The sequence below is a fragment of the Patagioenas fasciata genome, chromosome 4 (assembly GCF_037038585.1).
Source record: "Patagioenas fasciata isolate bPatFas1 chromosome 4, bPatFas1.hap1, whole genome shotgun sequence".
Lineage (NCBI taxonomy): Eukaryota > Metazoa > Chordata > Aves > Columbiformes > Columbidae > Patagioenas > Patagioenas fasciata.
In genome coordinates, this window is record NC_092523.1 from 75,050,327 (window position 1) to 75,076,151 (window position 25,825).

The 25,825-nt window shown below is 37.4% G+C and overlaps 1 protein-coding gene across 3 annotated transcripts in view; it reads right to left on the minus strand.

Annotated features, from left to right (window-relative positions):
• The window catches only part of AIMP1 (aminoacyl tRNA synthetase complex interacting multifunctional protein 1), a 29,472-nt gene extending 3,738 nt beyond the window's left edge, over positions 1-25,734 (minus strand). Inside the window, exons 1-6 of one of the 3 annotated variants that reach the window (XM_065836850.2) lie at positions 25,645-25,734; positions 7,724-7,857; positions 6,861-6,974; positions 5,076-5,228; positions 3,465-3,676; positions 39-207 (exon numbers count right to left, since the gene is read on the minus strand). In XM_065836850.2, the coding sequence (XP_065692922.2) occupies positions 39-207; positions 3,465-3,676; positions 5,076-5,228; positions 6,861-6,974; positions 7,724-7,857; positions 25,645-25,646 (784 nt within the window). In that variant the 5' untranslated portion in view covers positions 25,647-25,734. Of the gene's footprint in view, positions 1-38; positions 208-3,464; positions 3,677-5,075; positions 5,229-6,860; positions 6,975-7,723; positions 7,858-10,433; positions 10,533-25,644 lie in introns of those variants that run through there. The other 2 variants (XM_065836849.2, XM_065836851.2) reach the window with 2 other exon arrangements.
• Between the last annotated feature and the right edge of the window lie 91 nt (positions 25,735-25,825).

Sequence of the window (25,825 nt, forward strand, 5' to 3'; positions counted from 1 at the left end):
CATACCTGCTTCCTACAATTTCTCAAATATTTACTCACCAGGAAAACCTTCAAAAGTGATTCTGTCGCCAGGTACTGCCCCAGGTGGGGGAGCCAGGATTTCCACTTTTTCTGGGGAGCTGGTGCACATCACCATTGCTTGGGATACGACTCCTCTCATCTTTGCAGGCTTCAAGTTACAGAGCAGTATCGCCATCCGATTCTGCATCTTGGGGGAGGAAAACAGAAGGATGAGAACTTAATGCCACCTGTTTTTGGGACTCCAGTTATCTTGGGATAAGAAAATAATTACAATAAAGAGACATGGACAACAGATGCACATCAGTAACAGGTAACACTTAAACTACTTAACAGTTGGCCAGTGAATACTGGAGTAAATGGCAAATTTTAACACACTTACAATGGAAATACAAAATACGCAATTCAGAAACCTGAAAACCAGGTGATGCATTTCATCCCCATTCCATCTTCATTCGTTCCAGATCACTTCATTCCACTTTCAATATAACACTATTAACCAAACAATTTCTATTTAACGATAATAATAAACCACAAACGCCACTCTCCAAATGAGGCCAACTCACAGATTGAAGTTTCAATCTGTGTACTGGAAGCTTAGCTCACTTGATTCTTAAATATGATCTTATTTAACCCAAATGCTTGAATTTTGCTTAACAATTGAAAATGGCTGTATACACTGTGCACTGCAATTTGTTAGAGCAAAATTGTAAAAGTAGGTTTCTTCCTTTGTTGTTTTATTTTAGTAAAAATTGTATGTAGTATACCAGAGAAAACAGTTTGTTAGAAGAAACTGCCACACTTCGGCCTAGAAAATAACCCACTCTTCCAAACTGAACGAAAATTAAATCCAGAACATTCTTAAAAGACAGTCAGAAAGTATGGAAGCCTTAATTCCCATAATCCTAATGCACATGTATATCTAGTTCTATATTTCAGTCTTTGTGCATTACAATATAAACTTTAAACAAAACTGCAGGATCAATACTTAATAAAACTCATATGATCAAGTATTCTAAATACTGCACGTTTTCCAAGTAGAACGTTTTAAAATGCAAAAATATAAACCTCCAAAATGAAGAAGTTATAATGAAAAGTTGATCTTGCATAAGCTTCAAGGCACCCCATTGACTGAAAAATTCTCAAGTTATTGCTATGGATATAAATAGCCCAAAACACAAGAAATTGCTGTAAGATGTCGGTGAGCCTAAAATGCAAGTTGTAGACATTACCTAGCACTGAATAACAATTCGCAAACATATATAGAATAAAATAAACAAGATTTCTGCATTTGCTACTCAACTTCGGTTTTGACTCACTGGAAAAAATTCTAGACCTCAGAGACCTGACAAAACCAGACTGCATCAGTAGAGAAATGGAAGTCATAGTCTTCATCAAACTAACAGGAAAGAAAACCAAACTGGCATCAAATCATTCCCTTCTCTTCAAACACAGTGGCCCAAATGTTGGCATGCTGCACTTTATGTTTCAGTACCTCATTCCTGTCACTGATGAAACACGTATCTATTTGTGTATGATACCCGAGGGTGCAACTTCTGACTTGGCTTGACCACTAGTGATGAAAAAAACCAAGCCTGTACCAGATATTAAGTGGGGATGCAAGAAGTTTTCACACCCATAAATAACCAGTACTGCATACTGGAATGTTAATGAAGACACACATTGTGCTTCCTAACCAGAAGTAAGATCAGACGATACAAATACTACAGCATCAAACACTAAGTTACCACATCATACACTGCAGTCAGAAATAGCTGCATTTTTTGTGAATTATGTCTATAGTACTTGATCTGATGTATACATTTAAATATATGGCAGTCGTCACACACCATGCAGTCGCATTTTTGAACACTTTAGGAAAAAAAGAAACAAACACCCACAAAAAGATGGAAGCTTGCCCCTAAGAATTTATGGTCTAATAGAGACTTGCCAAAACCAAAACCAGACACACAAACCGTTCCCAACAAATGTGCAAGAATAATCTCAATTGTCTGTTAATGAGTACTTTCAATTACTTTTCCTACAGAGAAAGCAGGTTAAAGAGAAAAGACTGTTAGTACTGCTGCATTCTGTACACTTCATGTTTGTAAGTTTGTTAAGAAAGGCTTTTGTTTCTTCTTGACAGCGGATTGCTAAAACTGTGCAGTAACTGGACACTAGCAGGTGATCAGTGCAGAATAGTTACCATACAGTAACTCTTTTCAGTTCAATAACTTTCTGTATCATAAAAACAGCAATCACAATTTTAATTGCCTCCTACATTTGCAGTCTTACCATCGGTACAGGGTGTGAATAGGGACTGAAAAGGCATTTGACAAAACTTAGCTTTTCCACACTAACATCAAAGTGGGACTACAGTGGGTCCATGGATTCCCTGACGGAGGGCATGGGAACAGAAATTAGCCTTAAAGATATGAAGGCCTACCCGTGAGAAAGATGGGAATAAAGGAATATCTGGAGACATTAAGGTGTACCCATGAGAGAGAAAGGAGTAGTAGAGTTACACTGATGATAGCAAAATTGGCCAATGAGATGTTACTGCTGTAACTTGTAACCAATAGTGAAGAGACACACGAATTGGTAAAACTATAAAAATGCACTTGTGGCAATAAATGGCATCTACTACTTTCATCCTGGAGGAACTTGGTCTATGTCGTTTGTCCGTCTCAACCACAACACATCAACTCCTTCATGACCTGTTTCAGAGTTCCTCTATACTACACTGTTTTAATTGCCAAGCTTGCAATTGAATGTTGAAGCAGCCTTCAGTCAATTCCTCCTTTCCACCAACCCTCTAGAAGAGGTGTGAAAGGAAAACAATCTTTAAGCCTCGGGTTGTTCCCAAGACATACATAAATCACGCATGTCAAACACAGAAGTGTATCAACTGAAAAAGCACAGAGGCAGACTCTATTCCAGACAAGTAAGTAAAAACCTGCGTATTTTGTATTCCACTGTTGTTTAAGCCACTCACTGCCAGCTAAGTTAAACCTGCATGCTCTTTGCTTTACTCCACGGCAAACGCTTCAAGGGTCTACAAAGAGAGTTGGAAGACAAAGGTTTTAAAAGCTGGGATGACAGCAAAAAATTTACTACGGTTCTCTACTACATACTAGGAAACCTAAAGGGAGTGTCATATCTGTTTGGTTTAGGAGTCCATTGTGTAGCAATAGCATCACAGAGGAGTCAGAGGAAGACCCTAGCATAGAAGCACTGCAGGCAGAAAGGAACTAACTTGTGTTAAGGGTACTTCTCCATTTTCTGACAAGTTTTGTTAAGCATTACTTCCATTCGCACTTTATTTTTCTTTTAATGACTGTAAAAATCTTTTAGCAGAATAAGATGTGGTTTTAATCCTATAAACAGACTAAGGTCTTAAGATACTTTAGGAAAGGAAAGGCTATCAGTAAATAATTTTGTCGATACCTGGTCCAGAGGAACATGCTTCACTAAACCACTGACAACAGTCCTTGGATTTGCTTCACCAACGTCCACTTCTTCAACATACAGAGTGTCTGCATCTGGATGCTTTTTGGCAGTAATAATGCAGCCAACACGAAGATCCAGACAAGAAACATCTAGAGGTTTTGCATCATTACTTCCAGCAGCTGGTTGCTGTTTCTTCTCCTTCTTTTCACCTATTAAAGAAAGTTTAGTTCATGAAATAAGCATTGAAAAAAGTCTACATAATGTATAATGACTATTGCAAGGGAAAAGCAAGCAACAATTTCAGAATTAAGCATAAAACGCAAATGAAGAGTTTGCACCTCTATCACTAGTTTCTAGCAGAGAATCATCATACACGCTCCAATTTAGATTGTTACTACAAGTAATTACCACCTTAGGACAGAGATGCTTTTTTGCTTGTAAAGTGAATCATCCTGAACGTTATGTGTCGCTAACACATACGTGATACACACAATCTGCCAAAGGTCACATTAATAAGCCTGAGAGTACCGTTTTAATAATTAGCAATTACCAGGAAGTCTTGCCATAGTGTTTCACCAGCAAAGAGAAACTAAACAATCACAAGTCATCAGGTTATTAGTGCTTAACAACAGCTCCTGGCTGTGGACAAGGCCAAGTCACTGCAACTGCACTGTTACAATCGCAAAGCGACCCTTGAAGGCGAACCTGTGCTTTTGTGTAAGTGTAAAAGACAGGTCTTCTATTAAGAGAGTTTGTTAATCAGAAATCAATACAGACAGCTATTAATGAAAAACAGGAAGAAAAGTGTTAGGAAACCTACATATCCTCCTCCTACATTTCCTCCCTGTTGCCAGAACCAGATGACACTATTTGCCTATGCCCTTTACCCAGTCCTTCCCCTTGGCTACACAACTGCACCAGTGTTGACATGGACGGATATGACCAATTCTGATGGAACTCCACTGCCTGTAACAATGTTCCAAGGAAAAAAAAATAAAAAATAAAAAGGTGGCATACCTAGAGGATGCAGAAAACTGCAGTTTAGAACTCTTCCTTTAGTATTATGCCATGCTACTATTGCTTGCAAGGTATTTTTCTGAGCTGGTCTTTGCCTTTTGCTTGTACTGTTTCCATGGCCAAAACCAAAAAAACAACCAACCAACCAACAACCTAACTAAGCCTCAGAACAGAAACCCATCCAGTCTGCCAAAAACTCTAAACTCCGTGTCCTCCTCTTCTCCCCTTGCTCTCCCCACTCCCATTTTCTCCCCTCCTTTTTATGTGCATGAGTGTGCATCTCAGTCATGCTTTTTTCTGTTGTGGGGTCTCTGAGGGCTTGGGTTGTTGTGCCTTTTTTTTCCCCCAATAATAGTTCAGTCACATTAAAATAAATTTGGTATGTTTCTCATTTAATTAGGAACCTGTAGAACCTATAGCTTACTAGACGGCCTTCATTAGCTTCAATTACCTCCAAGATTTTAGGAGATAGCACATGACTCTTCCTACTGTGGTTGTACGGACTGATTTTTATGTGCCCTAAATGATGCGAAATCATGTGCATAAATTAAATTCCTTAACAGTCTACCACAGTTAAGAAAATGTAAGTACCTTTTTTTTCTACTTTTTCCTTCTTTTTCTTTTCTTCACCTTTAATTTGATCTTTGGAATCAGGAGATGTTGCGACTGCTGCAGGTTGTGAAACATCATCTGAAAACGAAGCTGTAGAAATGGTTGTACCAGGAGGAACTGCGACCTGCTTTACTAAAATTAAAACCACGAAAGTTAGAAGAAGTACCAGAACTTTGAACACTGTGACATTTTAAGTTTCAAACATAAATGAGGAAGTAGAGAGAACTGATAGTTTTGCTTAAAACACCTAAACCACAACTGCTGAGTAGTGAAGCACAACATTACAAAACGTGTATCAAAACCAAATCTATATATGATTATTCTGATCAGCTAAGAACGATGCCCTTGATGACACATTTTTTAAATGGGAAGTGCTAAATAAAGAAAACATATAAGCAAATACCATTTCTTTTTGTAGTTTATTTCAACATCTAGCTATCTTTGCTATTAACTCCTTATTTCTCATTTGTGATTGTCTAGTTTCAGTTTCTAGCTGCTAGATCTTGTCAAGCTGAAGACTATTTCATTATTTTCTATACAGAAAATCACTTTCATATTGAGGTTAGATCACTCCTCAACTCTTATTTTCTGATTAACTAGAGAAACTGAGCCTGAATAATCACATTCTAAGAAATTATCTGCAGCCCTAAAACCAGTCTGATTCCTCACTTTCGTTCCCTATAAATTCTCCACATTATCTTCAAAATTCTTCCTTAGTATCTAATCTAAATCTACCCTCATTCAGTTTGATAAGCGAGCTAAATAAAGGAAGATACAGGTCAAGCCAAATATTAATTTCATAGTCGTTTCCTAGCTTGGAAAAAATCTATATACCTTGAGAGTTCTCTCTCAAGCATCACAGAGATTGTGGGAAATATCCTATACCTGTCAAGAATTGCTGCAAACTAACCGATAGTGGAGAAACACAAACTAATCATCTGGTTTAGCACATGAAAGGGCTTTATTCATACAGAAAGGAGAAAAAGGATTATTTTCATTCATAAAATGCTGGTCTTTTTGAAGACTGAATGTGTTGTTTTAGCAGTAAAACATTCAGTATGGCTGACTGCTGTATCTCCCTCAATTTACTATACTGATAGTACAGGTAAAAATAGTAATAGCTGTTGAGAGCAGATGAGGCTTTCTTTGGAAATAATTTTAAAGAACACGTGCTGGATCCGAAACATTTCGGCTTTTCTTTTTTCTCCTTTCTATTTTAACATGAATTATATAATGATGGTGCCAGCTGTATAGAGCTACACAGAGGTGTGCAAAGAAGGAAAAACAGTGCCATGAAAAGCTGGTCTTACTAAGGCATGGAATCAAGATTCAAAACACACTGTTTCTAATTTATATTACCACAAATTTTCTAATAAGTCACCGCCCATCCGTACTTTGACCTATGGCTTGATTTTCCACTGGGATTTTTCAGTCATGCTAGATCAAATATGGAGAGTATCGAGAAATTGTTAGACATTCAGCAGCTTCTAAGGTAGTATAAAGAGTTACTGTCATCAGTCGAAATTGGGGCTTATTATGAAAGGCACTGTGCAAAAACACATAGAGAACCAATTCCACGACTGATTAAGATTTGGCAAAGGTACCTGTTAGACTTGCAGCTAACTAAGATGTTGGAAGTAAGGAACTTGTCACAGCCACGGAGCCCAGGGAAACCCCGAGTTTGTAAGACATGCCAGAGATAGCACAAAACATGATCCAAACTAAGTAGATCTAAGCTGTATGATGATAGGACTTTCTTCTCACCTCCATTTCGAATTTCTGCCTGAATCAGCTCCTGTTTCAGCTCTTCAATTTCTTTCTTCAGTTTAGCATTTTCCACACGGAGCTTCTTCTCTTCTCGGAGAGATGCCTGCAAGACTAGAGTTGACTTCATATTAAAAACAACATACTTCGATAATTAGCATTCATCATTTGGCAAACAGAGGTTTTGTTTTTAGAGGAAAGTAAAACACGCCAAGTCAAACACCAGGAAGTGGAAACTTTCAAGGAGTATATCATCAGAAATATTTTTGAATCCTTTTTTGTCGAAATAGCCATATTTATATTACTTATGTAAGTATTACATACTTAAGTGTGTAATAATTAAGTCCCATCTCAATATACTAGCTTCTCAGTCCCCCAAATAGACTCAGAGGAAAAAACTCCAAGAAACCAATTAGAAAGTTTGAACGTTTGTAATGTGGATCACCTTAATCGAGTGATACAGATATGTACAAAATATCGAAGTTGAATGTATGATACTCTTGAGAGAATCCCATAGTGGTGAAAAAGCAGCAACACATTCAGAGAAATGCACAGTCTCATATTCTTCCCAACTCCTTTCTCCTCTCAAATAGAACCATGTCCTATCAAATTTCCATAATCTGTTTGTGCCATTAATCCTTCCTCATTCATAGCTTTTCAGAATAAGCAGCTTCAAAAAAACCCCACAAACCACAAGGCACCGAAGTGGTGCTACTATTACACACTTTATCTTGGAGAACTTGAAACACACTTTGAAAGGCTGACAGCACCAATGAAGTTGTCCATTTTCTCATTTTTCCCTATGAGTATTTAACGTTAACCATCTGGTTAATCAGTTTATCGTAAGACAGGTAATTACTTACTAGCTTTCTCCTTGAGCAGAGCAACTTGTTGCTTGAGGTATTCAATAACTTGTTCGGCCTCTGCACCCTTCCTCTCCAGTCTGTTCAGCACTGCATTGTTGGCCGCCATCTTTACCAAGAAACGGGCTAAAAACCTACACGAATAACAGACATTTTAAAATTAATTACTTCATAATGTTAAAATGCTGCCATCTCTTACCACATAAAGTTCGAAAATCAGTTCCTGAATAAGAAAATTTGCTAAGTGAACAAGCTGGGCTCCCACATCCTAATACAAAGCCCAAACAAAAAACAACATTAAATGGAATGTGATGTTTGACAGCTGCTTTCAAGCACTTTGGAAGAAAAGCTACTCTTCCCAGCTGCAGAAAACATGTTCTTCCTTCATGAAACAGAAAAATTTCCACCTTCTCAGAAAGAAAGCTCTGAGTAAATCACAAAGGAAAAAAAGAAAAAGGAAAAGTTTGGACAGGAGAATCCTGTATCCTGGTTTTAGCCAAAAAAATTAAGCATACACAGAATTTTACTGAGATTAAGAAAACAGAAACATCCCACTAAAATTTCCAAACTTTTAAAATAAATTTATTTAGAATATACTGAATACTTCATACATTAAGAATTTACTCTTATTTTACTTCTAAGCAGAATTCATCAGTATTTTTATTCATCTCAGATTAATGCAACTTTTATTGCAAGTTTACACCTTCAGAGTTATTTTAGCACTGATTTCAACTGTCTTATTTTGTTTCATTGAAATAGACGGCCAAGCATCCAGGTAACAAACTAAGGAAGCAGGAAACACAAAAGACCAGTAAAGGCAAGAGCACAAATAAATGCTGTCTAAACTTCTTTCAAGATGTTAACTTCTTTTACGGTGTTTCTCTAATGTTCCAGGAACTAGCTATGCCTTGCATATATATATATTTCTTGAAAGCTACCAAATTTGGCCTCCTTCCTTCTTTGTAACATTTGTGTCCAACCATAAAAGCTTAAATAGTAGCAACAAAATGATGAAATACAGTTATAGTCACTCGTATCTGCAGCAGATAGTACCGATTTTTCCTCATCTAGATACTGAATTGGAGCGTAAATGCACTAACAGCTGCCTCAGCTGTAAATCAAGAAAGAAAACCGATTATAGGTGGGAAGAAAAGATGCCTTGCGGATATTCACAAGAAACAGCGACGTAATTGCTGTGAATTTGCTCATCAACTGAAATCAAGGAAAGAACTGGTAAGAAAACTGCAATGGAGATGCATGCATTGGCTCCTCACCTTTATCAGAGCCTAAAAATTCCTCTTCTCTTATCAAGTTGGCAATAAGCCTCCCATTTTATCGCAAGCTTATTCTGACACTACAACCTAAATCTGTTTTTAACATACAAATATTGCCTATTGGGATTAACAACAACCATACTGAAGACAAACAAGGTTTAGAAATAACTGAGAGGTAAACAGAGACAATGATGCTCATGCCAGTGTTACACAGCACCTTTGCTGCTCTCTCAGTACCAACTTATATCTGATTTTCTGTTACAAAGAACTCAATTCTCGACAGTTATATATCTTAAAAAAAGGCATCAGGAATAGTGTAATTAAAAGTTCTCAAAGTAAAATTCACAAAGCCAGGGAGAGAGAGATACAGTAGTCAGATGACACATGGGGTATACTACTCCTGAAAAAGCGATAAATGAACAAACATCTCGCCGCCTTTGCGATCCAATCCAACTGAAGTCTGTTTTACACACACCGCTTTGCTTAAAGATGCAAGAGCACTACTGCCATCACACCTTCCCCTCATCCACAACAGATTGTTCCTTTTAAAACAAAGAAACTCATGGAGAGAAGAATGGTAAAATCATCTCTGCAGGACAACTGAAGTAATTTTAATATCCAAATTAATCTCTGCTAAGAAGAAAATTATTTTCTTTTCATGCGCAGGCTGAAAACAAGAGGGTTTGAAAGAGGAAAATAGTGATGCCAATAAGTTATGGATTTAGATGTCAAATGAAAATAGACATAAAAGTATTATGGCACAACACAGCATAATAAAAGCCTGGAGTATTACTGTCTGCATACCAGTAAGATTTCTTGCAAGCTCCATATTCTCTCAGGGGAACACAATACTAACAGTGGAAACTTTGCCAACAACAACAGAAATGCTACTAAAACTTCAAAGTGAATAGAATTGGTACATTTTATAGGTTCTAGCCAAGTTGGCTAACGAACTGAAGATCTGGAAATGAAGTTACATTATTACAATGGGTAGACATTTTCCCACTTGTCAAATAAATTTCTGTAAACCTCGTATTATAACAATAACACAAAGCAATAGGTATTTCCGATAGTAATATAAAGAGCCAACAGGCTGAAATGAACTGCTGTACAGGAATCCACGCAGCAGAGTGATAAAACTGCAGCTAAAAAGGGCACATAACTTTTGGTTTTTTTAAGATCCACCTTTTATTATGAAACAGAAAACACATTAAAAACATTAGCACTGTGACAATCAAACGTTACATTTAACTTTTTTTTTTCCCCAACCTTTCCCCTATTTCCTTTGCCTTCTATTACCCTGACATTCCCCCAAAACAAAACAACCAAAAAACTCAACCAACCAACTCCTATTGGTGATATACAAACTAAAAAACAGGAAAGAAAACTATGAATAACATAGTTTAACAAATAAAATCATATCTTATTACAGATACCTTCTGACCTTTCTTGCAGAAAATGTTCCAGAGGCCAACTGAAAGTCAAGCCACTTCATACAATTGTGCCTAATAAGCTGCTTTCCCTTTAAACAAAAAATAGTTCTGAAAAACAAGGAAGAAGGAGATATATTCAGACTTTCTGCAAAGGGTAAGCTCCTGAAGTTACCTGGTTGCTCAGCTAAGAGAAACTGTTTAATCTCAGATCTCTGCAAACTACTTTGTTACTTGCAAGAGATTGAGAACTGCTCCAAAACCTGGTTGGCTCCACTATAATAGAACTCAATCTTCAACCCAAAGACTCCGGTCCTGCAGTTAGCCATGAATTTACCCATCAGCACACAAAAGTGGTTTAATTTTGCATCGTTATACCTGCTAATTAAAAGAGTTGCCTACCTTTATTTTGTAAGCAGAAAGCACTGGCTCCTGCAGTCCCCTCGCAGGAGAAAATGGGCATTATTCTACTTTGTTTCTCAAGAACACATAATGTGGAAGGTTCACAAAGTGGCAAACTATAATAATTGAAGACCTCTCATCTAGTACAAATTGCCCCAACATTTCAACATGTTTTACAAATACTGGCTTACCAACATTGGCCTAGATCTTAGAATATATGAGATCGAAAAGTAAACACAGTAAGAAGATGCTAAAAACATAAACCTTGTTGTAACTTATTCTTCAATATTAATATTCTCTGATTTTAAAAGCAAGTAAAAGCCAAAAAAAAAAAACACCAAACCCCTATACAATTAATGACAAGATTTAAAACTTAAGCTCTAAAAATTGTTTTTGGAATCTATCCATAGACTGAACATGGAACCAATTACTTTTCACCATTGGAAAAGCAATCATTTCATCAAAAAAACAGGAATTGGAAGCCAACTGATTCCCAAAATCTAAAGTAACTAGCTCTAAGCATTCATTTTTCCAGCTGGACATTTAAAAAAGCTCAGTACTTAGTTCTCAGCTTTTTCTTGCAATGCTTTGTTCATGTCAACACACAACGTAAGACGAGTAACCGCAGGAGATGTGACCTCCAGGCTGCCCACAGATCAGCACGTTCTCCATGTGTGCATCGAGCACATCTATGGCAGATACGCAGCTTTATTTCAGCTTTTTCAATCCAGTAAAGTTCCCCGCTGCACTCTTAGGTGACAGGTAACTCACGTCTTCTTCTCATTCTTTCCCACAGGCCTTAATGCAACACACGCATATTTTGGTTGGTCACCCTAGGCACATGTTGACGCAAAAAATTGCCAAGTTTTGTCTCAAACAATGTAAACCAAGAGAAAATCACCACAACCACCTGCTTCTCCTCTCTTCCTCTCCCACATACACACTAACTACTCCATGATGAGAGATTGAACTCGCACAGGTCGCCAAACCAAGGCAGCATTCTTCATTGCACAGCTTCTTCACTCCGACCCATCGCTGCTCTTTGCTTGGTGCCAGCTAAGGAAGCATCAAGTATTTCTACAGCAAAGCCAATCCTGCTGATCTTTAGCAACGAGCAATCACAAAATGGCCCGGATAGCATAAACACACGCCTTAGAGAGAATGCCATGTTTCTGAATAGCCGCCAGCCAAGACCTAAGATCAGGCAAGGGGCCACTACAGGAGAAAATAAAAGTCTATAAAAAAGAATATGTTTGCTTTTCACTTGAGATGCTCAGTTCAAATTAAAAGTTTGTCATTATGAAGCAGAACTAGTGGAATCAGCCTTATTCTAAAAGTTATGGATGACAGGTGATTTCTCCAATGCTAAATAACATTCATTAATTTAAACTATAAAAAACAGTTAATGGCAATTCCTCTCCCTAAGCTTTCGGTCTTAAGTCTCAAGCAGCTTTTAAATTAAACTCTTTTTCTTCATCCATGAGATGTCTCAAGATGCTTGATTGTGGCCAACTTTATAGCAAAGTAAAAGACAGAAAGTATCGATGATCACTTGGTTTCTACAAGACGTGTGTTCAAAGACTTCCATCCGAGCACCTTTTCTAAGTATGGTCATTTCTGGCAGACAATCTTACAAAAACCCATAAATACAAAAAACCATGCCAGCTGTTTGCCAGATTCTGCTTTTCTATGCTTTGCACTTCTGTGAAATGTCAGAACACTGTGAATGGGATTTAAGAATCTCACATAACACCTTTTTATTCTGCAAAGTAAGGAACAGTAGTGAGCAGATCAAAACAGAAGGAAAAGAGCAAAGATACGTTATCTTTTGCAAAACCAAAGTATCAGTACAACTAGAAAATCGTTGTAACTTGTCCCATCTTCTCCTGTCTTGGAGAATCAGGATTCATGTTTTAAAAATCATTTCTTCTAACTTCTGATAAACTATTCTAGTCTTGATGCTGTCGACATCTTTAGATAAGATTTACAATATCTGATCTGACCTCACATTTTTGATAGAAAAGCTTTAGGTTTCATTTTCAAAACTATGAAAATTTCAACTATTAAAAAAAATTAGGACAGCTATGACTGATTAGTTTTGACTCGATCATGTCCCTACTTCACTCTAAGTAAAGCACAGGAGATCAGCAGCAGCTCTCAATTGGTCATTAGGGAGGCAACAGTCTACAACATTTAGTTTAAAATTTGCAGTGATACAACTCTATTGCTTGGACATTTTGGAAATGAGCTACATAGAGTAAGTTTCATACACTTACCTATCACTATCACAAAAGGTTGGGCGTTTCACTGGTTTTATACCTGTTACAAATCAAAAAATGCAATCACAGCACTGAGACTGAAATATTCCTTCTCAGGAGATGCAATTTTAAAAGATTAAATATTTCTAGCCTTCAAAAAACAGAGAAGAATCATATTTACTTATCAAAAACGCAGGTTTTCCACAGTTTTTTTCTGTGGAAAAACATAATTCCTCAATGGTAAAATAGTGTAAAACACAAAGCTGTTCACAAACAGGTCTCAAAAAATATGCCTTTGAAACCTATATGCAAATAGGCTCAGTATCAGTAAGCGGCAATGTATTGATAAGAAAACAGATGTATCTTCCATATTAGGTTCAATTTTGCTTGAGACTACTTAATCACAATTGAAGATGTCATTTCCTTGTAACAACAGAGCAAAAAGACATAGTGCAGCCCATTACACTTCAATATCATTTCACCCACGTTGAAAAGACAGGTACGTTTCAGGTAAGATTTAACTTCCAGTTCACCTGTCTTTCAGAATCAAGTGCATTGTGAGCTCTGTAAGGGGAGAATGTAGCTTTCCTGAATCTCACATTGTCAAAGCAAGTTTGCAGAACTAAAAAGATGGTTTAAAGCCCTAAGAAAATATGTGTAACTGATCCAAATGTAGATATGTTCTACCTTAGGTCCTTCTGTGCATATGGCAAGGGAGACCTACCAAAATATTTTTGGCAAACAATGGTAAACACTTGAAAAGCAATAGCTAGCAATGAGAGCACAATTAAAAAACAAACAAGCCAAACCAAACACACAACCAAAAAAATACTGTATCTTTTGTCAAGCTTTTGAGCAACATTGATAAATTGCAGGTAAAGTGTAAAAATCTATAAATTATTATCAAATAAACTGTCAGTGATCCTTTACCAGGTATTTGAAATGCGGCGATATAAAAGACCAAATGAAATTTTAACTGTTATCTTTGTATTTTCCTCAAGAAATAACGTTCTTTTTAATATGAGCAGAATGGAATTACAGCCTAAAATGTCAAATGGTATTGTAAAGTATGGCAATACAGTTTTGCAGACTTAAAATTGCAAAAAACATAACTCTATTTTCCTCATTCTCCCCAAACAAGTGATTCTACAACTGGAGCTTTAAACAGTTGAACAGCCCAATTATTATTCTTTTTATATTTTTCTTTGAGCACTTAAATGCAATTTTTAAAGTATCCGTAAACTATAAACTCTGCTGTAGTAAGCATTGAAAGTAATTTGCCATGCAGCAAATTATCAGGCAAAGTTGTACATTTCTGCCATATGTTATTTCAACTCGCGTCTTTTGCACCGAGAGAGTCAGAATAATTGCTTTGCAAGATTTCCAAACAACTAACATGTCTGATACAGTCCATCCAAGAAGCAATGCCAACTTTAAGGAATGATTTGCTAGCTCTGGAGCCTACGGTCCAACCCTTCTGGCTGCCAGATAAATCAGGCTCAATCCCAGCTGCAGACAGGTCTTTGAGTAGTCCTAAGAGCCCACCCCTCCCTATTTTAAAGGGCTGTAAATAGTAAAAACACACACAACCAAACTTTTTCATATTGAAAAACACTGCAGCATGAAAGAGATTTTTTTTTTTTTAATGTGACAGAACATTGCACAAAAAAAGGCCCATCCACTGGTATCAATTTTGAGGCAACATAAGTTTACGGAGTAAAGATTATTTTTAAACATGAAGACAAGCCTGTCTTGAAAGGGAACAATGTACCAAAGTCACAAGTAAGTCACAACATTATCGAGACAGGCAAAAATCCAATCTACAAGAAGCAATGAATGAAAAAGCAAGACAGACATATGTTAGAACAAAAAAATGTAGAAGCATGAAACTTTAAGAGTATTATGACAGGCTTAATTTGAATTAAAACTTATCTCATGGATCTGTACGGTAGAGATCATAAGAAACTGAATAGCCAGAAGTGAAAATTGTTTAGTATTTTGTTCAAGTCTGCTTTTCAAGATTTAGTAGATACGACAACATAGTCATTAACTGCATCGTATCTTAACACACTACAGCTGCAACATTCAAAAGGTCAAGGTAAGTTAAGAGTACTTGAAATTTCATTCCTATCTTGGCTGGAAACTTGTGCTAAATTTGTATTCAGGGAGACGTTTCTACTAATGCTTGTCCAGTCCAGTTCTGAGTTAACTTTGTACTCTTTTCCACCTTTGAGCAGACACCCCAAGGACTAAACAAAGCAGACACAGGACTACAAGGAGTTCTGTCCAGGTTAAGACAAAAGTCAAGTAATTTGGATGGGGTTTGTAACAAATTCTTTGCCTTTAGAGCTACCAAAAATTTTCAGTAACACAGACTCTATACAAATGATGTGTAACTTGATGTATTAATCTGAGAAGGCTGCCCCGTAATACAATAGACATGGATGGCTCACAACACAGCTCAAGAGCAACTGCTCTGCACTGCTTGGCTTACACCTCAATAGGTTCCACACCCAGCACTACCTCTGCCATCTCCCCTGGAAGCTCCGCGGAGATCCATCTGGTTGTGCTTTATAGTGCAGCCCCAAATTTAAGTAGCAGCTCATATCCCAGAAGAGTTGGACAGCCTTATGTATTTTTTCAGCACTGTTTATCTTTTGGATCCCACTGCATTAATATTTTAATAGTACTATCAGGGTCTTACGGTAAACCATCTCCACGTGCAGAAGGAATTCTCACATAAATCCCTCGATGAAAAAGATGCAACACCCATAGCATGCTACCTTGTTTCTTTGACATTAAGCACTGATTTTCAAATCCAAAACACATCCAGTTCTTTGGAACAGAAAACTTCCAACAAAAATTGGCTGCCTGTTGGTTAATTTATCAAAGTTTAATTTTCTAAACCATGGTGTATCCAGTGGCTATCACTGAATAAAAAACAAACAAACAGCTGCTGCTCAAACTTCAAAGTACCCTCATAAAAGTTCATCGACAGGTGATGGACTTCACAATTACATACACACACATATGCCTATAAATTCAGAAATATAAACAGACTCATCTACATCAGGAGAAGTGTGCAAGGTCAGCAACAACTTGAAGAATATGTACTACAGTAAAACTCCAGAGGGTGAACTGCAAAGTGAAAGCTTTAGATCACTGTTGTAACTACAGTAAACTACCCACAAATCAGACAGGGGAGGAATAATCAGAGCTGCATTCTACCTGTCGATAGCAAGTAGAATACTGTTTCTTAGGTATTTTATTGATTTTTGTAACTTTATCCTAAAAAACTTGAGCATTCACACTACCTCCTTAATTAAGAACAGGCACAGCAGTTATAAGAAGGTAGAGAAGAAAGAAATGTTTACCCCCTCACTTGAGAACAACAATACAATCTAAAAGTTTCTCTCAAAATGCAATATTTTTCTTTCGGGTCTGTCAGGGCGATAAGGATAACTATTCTTTGTCAAGAACCCTAGCTGCTAATAAAACATCTTAAAGATACCTTCTCCTCAGAAAACTGAAGAGTTTGGACATAAGAATACCATTAAGTATTTTATGACAGCTACAGTCTGCAACATAATAGTATTAGTTAGGTAGTTCACATGAAAATTTATCCCCCTTTTCAGTTTTAATTCACAATATTCTTAATGTCTGAAACCTGCCTACTAGTTATCCTACATAATTTAACTGCACTAAAAAAGAATCTTGGTATTTATTACTTTTACATTAATACTGGCTTTTCTACATATAAAAGTAACATCTTGTAGTACAGCTAAAGGAAAACAGGATTTAACCATTCAGTTAAAACAAGGGCTAAGATTAAAAATAACTTATTTATTCACAAAAGCATTCAGCAGACAACATGCAGATGTACAGCAAAAGAATCAGTGTTCTCTAACTACAACCACATTAACAATTGGTGGTATTTACTGATGCAGAAACTTAAGGTATTCTTTTATGTGGTCCAAATAAAGAAAGCTGACGAAAATTAAACCTGAAAATCTGCGTGTTTGTGTGCGCATGCGTCTGTGTGTAATCAATGCAAGAATAATGGCAAACATCTCTTAATAGGGAGCAACAGACCTGACAAAGCAAGCTTAAAGGGAAAAGCAGTCCTTGGTGAACCTTGAGCCTGCAGTTGCAGCATCTTATTTACACAGGCAAAACCTTCCCACACACATTTAATGACCCAGTTTCATTCATCACACAAACAACTGTACTTTCCAGCATTGAATTTACTCACATAACACAGGAGGACAATATTTTAATGAAAATCTTCTATACAGATACTAACTTACCCTGCACAGAGAAAATCATTTATTCAGCTGTGGGGTGAAAAGCATAAATTAACTTTTAAATCTGAAGTGGGCTGACAACAACTAACCCTCAGCAGTCAGAAGCAGTTACATGTCACTTCAAAACCACATGCCGGTATTATCTACCACTGCATATTTCTGGCACCGTTCTTAAAACACAGGCCCTTCCTTTCACCACGTACAGAGTGAAGAGACTTAAAATCCCAGCAAGCATCTCATCTACTTGGAAAAATCTCCAGATATAACTATCAAGTATTGCAACTAACTACCTTTTGGATCAATGAGTTTAACTTGTGCGGTAGAAACATGCAGAATACTTTTTTGCCCTTTGGCAAAAAAAGAAAGGAACTCTGAAGAAAACAGTTTTCAGTAGATTTACGTTTCTGTAGATGAAGACTTTGCTATCCTGAGTAGGAAATTAAGCCAACTAACTTCTGAGCCAAGACTCTAGAGCAACTACTTGTTGATCATTTCTATACAAAGTGCACAAAGTAACAATTCAAAGGCTACTTCCAATCAAAATGCCAGATTTCCTTCTGCACAGACATGAACATCCAAAGGGTTATATTATTATATAGCTATTTCAGATCTTCTACTGATTTGAAACAAAAGATTTTTTTGCAGAAAAACGTCATTTGCACACAAAACCCCAACACTTTTTCATGTACAGCAAATGCTGCTTTTATTTAACAGGCATTTTTCTTTTTAAAATGAGAATCATCTAATTTTTATTAACAGACAACCACAGCTCACATTTTATAAGCTTATTTCACATTTTGAAAACCAAATCAATTTGTCAAGACTGATAAATCAAATGTAAACCTCATGCAAACAAAAGATACTTTTGACTTTTGTAGTTATTTTGGCTGGCACACAGAAATTATCTTCCCAAACCGAAGACAGCAATCTTGAAAAGGTTATTTTTGGCCTGAGCTATTGTCTATATTCTAAACTAGAGAAGAACATCAAGAGTTTTTTGGGTTACCTTTTAACATCCCTTGCAAAACTCCAGCTGTCACAGGACAGAGCCCTCACCACCTTCTTCCCTCTGTTAATTTAACATTCTTACATTAATTAATAACTTCTCACAAAAATGTTCACAGAAAAGAACTAAGTTATGAACATCACTGTTACCAAATATCTGGTTTTATGTGCACGTGATAACCCAATTTCAAGGTAAGTATAGTCAGTAGTTCTTTGGGCACAGTCCAGAATAGCAACATGGTTACTAAGTTAATAGTATGCTAGCCCAAGTAAACTTCTGGATCGCATCTTCTATAAATACCTAAGCACTGCTTGAGAGAAAGCACAACGATTTTGTATCTTTTAATGGTACCAAATAAGTAAGTAATCTTGTAATTTTCTTTCAGAACCTTCTTTGTAGTTGTATGGAGCAAGAAGTGTTTGAGGTTCACTGCTTCCAAAACTTCTGGGATGAAAATGACTTTCCCCTCTTTTAATACTAGACCTGTAGAAAGAAAAAAAGAGAAACAAACAAACCAACCCCTGTGCATCATCTTGGACATTGAGAGGGCTGATGTCAGCTACTAAGACTGATGGTATCTGACAAAAATCCTCCAAGAAGCTTTTGGGGAATAGCTGTACTTCATCTATGGATCCAAAGTTCCTTATGTTTCCACAGTTGAAGACAAACCGAGCTAAATTATAGGGAGTTTTGTGTTCCAAACTAGTCTGTTAAAAATACAACCATTTAAAACCAATTATTTTCAATTAGAATATCTTGGTTTAGCATCTCCAAAAAGTGCAAATTTGCAGGCAAGTTCTCAGTTAAATTTAATGATAAGCTATACGTAAAGGAAAAAAGAAAAATCCATGCCTAGTTCTTATCATTAGAATTTTTTTATATATGGATGTGAAATTACTTATCCACTGTGATGTAGCAGGGTAATTCAACCCCTAAGATTAATTTCCCTAGTGTACAATTCAGTGTCATATCCCAGTTGGCAACGGTGACTTCCTTTGTGTGTGACTGTTACCAATTACCAGAGCACTTCAGATAGAACGTTTCAAACCTTACAGTAGGACGGACGAGCACGATTGTGAACTTACGGCCTTCACCCTGGAGCAACTGCTGTCGAGCCAAACGTGGTGCCTCTTGCACGCCCCCTGCACTCCTGTGTGAACAGCAGTTCCTGGCCAACAGAGCTGCCAAAACCATCTGCTCACTCACCTTCGGAGTCTGGAACAAGATGCCACTACAAAGCTGTATATTCAACTGTAACTGAGAAACGCTCCGGGATAGAAACCAGATCCAATAGCCATGGATCATTTTGAAGAGAGGGTCCTGAAGTCAGACACTAATCTTCAAACTATTAATTCATACTCAGTTGAAATTATGTTGGGAAAGCTCCTGATGAGAAGGAAATGGAAATAGGAGTCTTCTATAATGGGTAGCTTTATGCCAAAAGATTGTACCAAATGATCTCAAGAAGAGATTTGCTGACTCGAGGCAATTTTTTGATAATGTCTTCTGCATTGCCAGTTGCTTTCAAATGTAAAAAGCATCTCAGAATCTCTCTGCTTTCAGGTAATTACGATGCGAGACAACACACCAGGGAAGCAGTTATCAGAGGAATTCAATTTTCCTCTAATCCAGCATAGATTCTTTGTCAGGTTTTTCCCAGCATTTTAAGAAGAATGGGTTCATCTACATGAATCACGCTTAATGGGTGATTGCTAAATACAGTATATATTGCTTTCTAATATGAATGCTAATTTAGGCTTCCCTTGCTACAGTTTTTGAAGTCAAGGAACATTTTCTAGGCTGTTAACCTATATAAAGTGGCATGAGAACTTAAGAATTGTATACAAAGTTGTGGAATGTAACAAAAACTAAAGGCTAGGTCAGCAGAACGTATCTCTTTTCCAAAATTTCTCTCTGAAAATTGTACATGGTAAAGAGGAATTTATACAGTTTGTATTTCAGTAAGACATCAAAGCCATTTTCTTTAGAAACAGCATCATCAAGTGATTACAGCTGCTGTTACAGACCCCCATTGATGCATTTAATCATCAAGATAGATATATTTTTTTAAATTTCAGACTATCATGACTCTAATTTGTAAATAACTTAAGAGAAACCTTATATTTCATTGCAGTAGGCAGAGATGATTCTCACCCTTTAAAAGTGATTCATACTTTCATTAATTATTGTCCATACGTAGTGTGAATGTTAAGGTTTTTTGGCCAAACATACCCTCCTCAGTTCCTACGGACAAAATGGGTAACCTACCCCTACTAGAAGACCACTGACCAACTGACAATATTCTGACAAAACAGCACGAAGCAAAACAAACCACAAATGTGCAAGTGAACAACTTGAAGATGCTCTACTCCCAGGCTTCAAAGAAGAGATTATTCAGATGCTGACCTATATTCCTAGTTACTTTTATACCCCCATTTCTGCCCTGATACCATTGTAGGAGACAAGACTTGTTGAGTAACAGAAGAGAAAAAGACTCAAAGACGTTCAAAAGGAAGAATATGCATGATGACTGAGAAACAAATTCTTTGGTGGTCGTTATGAGAGTCAATTAATTACCATAGCAAAATAAATAGCATACAAAGGAACAAACGAGCGACTGAATTGCTCCTCTTGCTTTTCCATTGAAAATATGATATTGAAAACTATTTTAAAAACTAGCAATAAGAAAGCAAGAAGGTACTAAGATCTGAAATGGTCACCTTCTGCCAGTCCTGAAATGTATGCCATTTTAAAAACAGTTTCTTTTTAGGGAGAGAGGGGAAAAAACAAATAAACAAAAACCCACTCACCACAAACACAAAACAACCAAAAACCAAACCACAACAAGTCCCAAGAAACAACAAAAAATCCCCACAGCATCTAGAAAAAAATCCTATAAATGAAACTGATTTCTTTCTGTGTTGGCCAATCACAGAGTATCACCCAGGGACAGGCCATTACTTGCATCACAAAAAACTGTCCCCTGGAAAACTGAACAGGGATCTGGCACGCTGAATTTTGTCATCAGGAATGCCAGCAATTGCCATGCCTAAAACCACCATTACAATTGATTACAAATTCCTAACCATACTGAATTTATAAGCATCTTTCAGAAGCACAGATCATGCACAGGCAAGGAACCTTTCTTTATTTAAATATAAGCATGTATGCTTGGGCAGTTTAGGAATACTCAAATGAATATGGTGACAATATCGAAACATCTGGAGCCGTCACGCTACCCCCAAGCAAATGAGAACATTTTTATTGTGCTCAAAAAGTGCTTTCCCTTGTTCTGTCTGTCAGATTTATGTAACTGACTAAAACCACAAGCGAAATTTTCAGGAGGGAAATGCCTGCTTGCAAAATGTTTCATACATGTTATGGACCTCACCATTAGAACACTTTATGGCTCAAAAAGCATAAGGGCAATTAACTAATGAATTAGTTAACACAACACCACGCACATTATAGAGAAGAACAAGTTCTCACCAGGCAATCTATTCCCTTGCCATGCCTCTCCCCTCCAGCTTAAAGGAGGGAAAAAACAAACAAACAAACAGAACCAAAAAAAGAACAAAACAAAACAAACCACAAAACCCAAAAATCCTCAAACTTTTAATTTCTCTAGAATAGAAGTGTGAAGAGACAGGCAGAAACCTAAAGGAGAGGCAAGTCAGGAAAGGCCTGACTAGCCACATTTTATTATAAGCAACTGTCTCAGATGCTCAGGAGGCTTCCCAAGCAATATTCACGTTGCACTCATGCATACTCAAGGCCCGCCACAATTGCCACAGAGATTTACTTTTGTTCAGATCCTCCTTTCCTGTCTCTTGACTTTTAAAAGACACTTCAAAGAAGATCAAAAAGCTTGAAAGAAGTGTAGCTGTTTAGTCTATAGAAGAGAAGATACATGGGAGAGAGGGAGTTGGTATAAGAATGGGACTAAACTGTTCAGCAGGTCTACTGCAGACAGGAAAAAGCATGGAAGATTTAAGCTCAACATTTGGAAAACTTTCAAGTAAGACTAAAGGACTGAACAGGCTGCCTATGGAGACCGTGGAACATCTATCACTAGAAGGTTTTAAAAACAGGTTAGGCAAATATCTGTCAGAAGTGATTAAGGTATAATAGATGAGAATGAACTTGAGATGTTTTGCCCCTCTTCTGCTAAGGTCTTTTCATTACACCCAGTGTTACAAAACCAATAATATTTCTCTCTTTTGTATCTCTTCCATTTATTTAACTTTAAAGAAACGTGTAATAAAACCTGCTCTTCCAATTGTGATATTTCCACATACTAAAGTGTAGTTATTTGGGAGAAATAGAACTCAAAGATTTGCTAACTGTAAATGCAGGATAAATAAACCACCTGTAAAGAAAAACATTGACCTATTAATTTTACACTCACTCTGAAGAAATTGACCTCTAACATCATAATGCAGTCAATATTACATTTTCTTGTTCTCCAAGAGAAAAGAAAATTGTGAAGACTTCAACTGATGACTTACTGATCTCTGGTCATGAAGCTTAGTCAGTAAACCATTTTTCAGTGTTTCTTAAATGATTTTTTTGAAAGGAAAGCACTTTTGCCAAGCACCACACGCCCTGCCAAAAAAAAACCCAAAAAAACCCAAAAAAAACCAACACACAAAAAACCCAAAACAATAAAAGCAGAAGGCTTCTTTAAGAAGTATCCAAATCTTTATGAGACCATATTAAATTATGAGTAAGAATGGCTTCCACCACACTGGGGGAAAAAAGCCATTAGAGACTTTTTTTCACGCCCTACACTGTTTAATACTAATGTAACCATGGAAATGAAAACTAAACATCAATTTCCCCCTTACCCCCAGTATGACAGGAAATCTAACATGGGAAATGTTTCTTGGCAACAGTAATAAGAACCATACAGATAACTGTTTAGAACAAGAATAAACAGGGGCTTCTGGGGGTCTCTGCTGGACTGAAATAATATAATTCATATCACTACAAGAAACAAAAGACACTATTTACTTTGCTCACATCTGATGTTCCTAGCAGCTGCCCTCTATACTGACCCCTCCATTTTAGCTGTGTGTCAAGCTCATAGCATGAAATTTCAAGGATAAACATTACAGTTAAATACACATATTTCAACATTCTCTAAATTAGGACTCTCTCAAAAAGGTGATTCTATCAAAGAAAATACACAGGCAACTTCAGAAACAACAAGAGCAGGAAAGGGAGGAATGCCACCAATTTCAGGCGAGAAGAAAATCCAAGACTCTAGCAGACTAGAATCCCTTCACTGATTTTCAGAAACAATTTTAAGAAAACACTATGAATTGCTTTAAAGGATTTTGCAAAGCATAAGAAGTCCTAGGGGCTTGCTTGCTTCCCCCTATCGTGGCATACAATTAACTTCTTGCCAGACTGTCCACTGCTTACAGTCTGGGGAAAGAGAAGTGTTTCCTTCTCTATTTACATTTAAAGGTGTAAATGAAATAAATAAAACGTATAGCAATATATGCACAAAAATATGTATAAAATATGCACAATCTTCATATTTACAACTGGTAAGAGACTCTACGGAGCTCAAATTTGCTGAAGGTTTTAAGAACCATTTTGACTTAAATCATCCTGTCTTCAATGTCTTGCACCTTCAGGATTCTGTGCTGCTTAAACAGGAAAGCAACTCACCAATATATTTATTAAAATTATTTTAAGTCAAAATTACCATAACAAGAATGCATTGTTAATCTGCAAAAGAGTGGGAAGAGTATACTATGATGAAGCTGTGTTAACAAGCAGAGATCCTTGTGGGTAGCCAGGAAGAGAAACACACACACGCACACACAAACCCAACAAAAAAACCACACCAAACCACACCAATAATCAATCAGAAAATAAACCCCAAAAACCAACCCCAAACCACTCCACTTTACTGACTATTTGATAAGATTTGCTTAAGTTCTATCTTTTAGTCAATTCTAAGGCATTAGCCCTTTCGATAATATCCATTGTTAAAAAATAAGTTTTAGGACTTCTGGTTTATCTTACAGATTTTGGGCTTACTTTCCAATAGATCTGCCAAATAATGTATTACTATTTAAACCAGAAAATAGAACAAGAAGAATAAAGAAAAATGGGACACTATGTTTAATCACTACTGCCTAACCTTACTACAGATTTCATATAAGTATCCTGACTCATAAAACTATTCGTGAAAAGCAATGACTGTATTTAAAACAAAATAATTTTTAAAAAATTCTCTGAATCAAAGAAACAGAAAGAACAGGAAATGCAAGCACTACTCCTTTTGCAGTAGTATTATTTTTCATTTTACCAGCTGCTAAAGCCAGCACAAAACCACTTACTGATTAGCTCAAGGTATATAGTACTCCAATACCATTGGCATATGCTGTTTAGCTGTGGACTTGTAAAATAACCTAACAATCAACAACTCATAAGCTCATCCCACTTATCCAGTCCATGCATCCCTGTACAGAATATGTGCTGTATGTTAAATCTTACAATTATCTCCATTGAGAATAGACCAAATGCTTAGTTATACTCGTTTGCGCTTACGGACTTCTTTGCAAAAGCATAATAAACATATATACCCCTTACCAAAGCTGAGACAGCACCTACTTTTCAATTAGTAACAGTCATTCCTATGCAAAGCTCAGTAGATACTCCATGCCTGTACATTTCAGGCTGTTACAGCATTTTCTTCCAACAGTCCACCACTATACCACTTCAAAATGTCATTTCAGTCAATGGGCTGAATTAAAGAACACAATTGATTTCGGCAGAACCACTTCACCCGCACGCTTCCTCCCTGCAAAGTGTGGTATCTGTATTTGCAATGCCACCCCACAGCTGCAGCGCGCATTGAGCCCCGTTATTAAAGCCCTTATATAGATTAAACAACATCAACTATAACGTCGTCTCCTCTAATTCGAGCCACTCTTCCTACATCTCCGCTGCGGGGCAGTTCCCCTTTAAGGGACGACAGCGGCCTCCCGACCACAGCGCCGAGTCCACAGGGAACCCTCCCGCCCCGGGACACACCGACAGGCCCTGCCGGGCTCCGCCTGCCCGCCCCAGCCTGGCCCATGGGGCCGCCCTGGGCTATTAGACCGCCATGACACAGCCCCCCAGCAGCGAGGGACAACCGAATGAAGCTGTGAGGACGCCGAGGGGGGCGAAGCCGCCGCCCCGTGTTAGAACCGGGCGGGCCCCGCGGGCCGCGCCGAGAGACTCACATGAACCGAGCGGCCGCCACACGCCTCCGTCCGCTGAGGGGAAAGGACCCTCTCCTCCGGGCTGCCCAAGCGAGCGCCTAAGGTTTATGAGAGGGCGCGTGGGAAAGCCTCGCTAACCCCGGCGAATATTCTGTTTAAGACTAAGGCGTTCTGAGAATATAGAGTATACACACGCACAGAG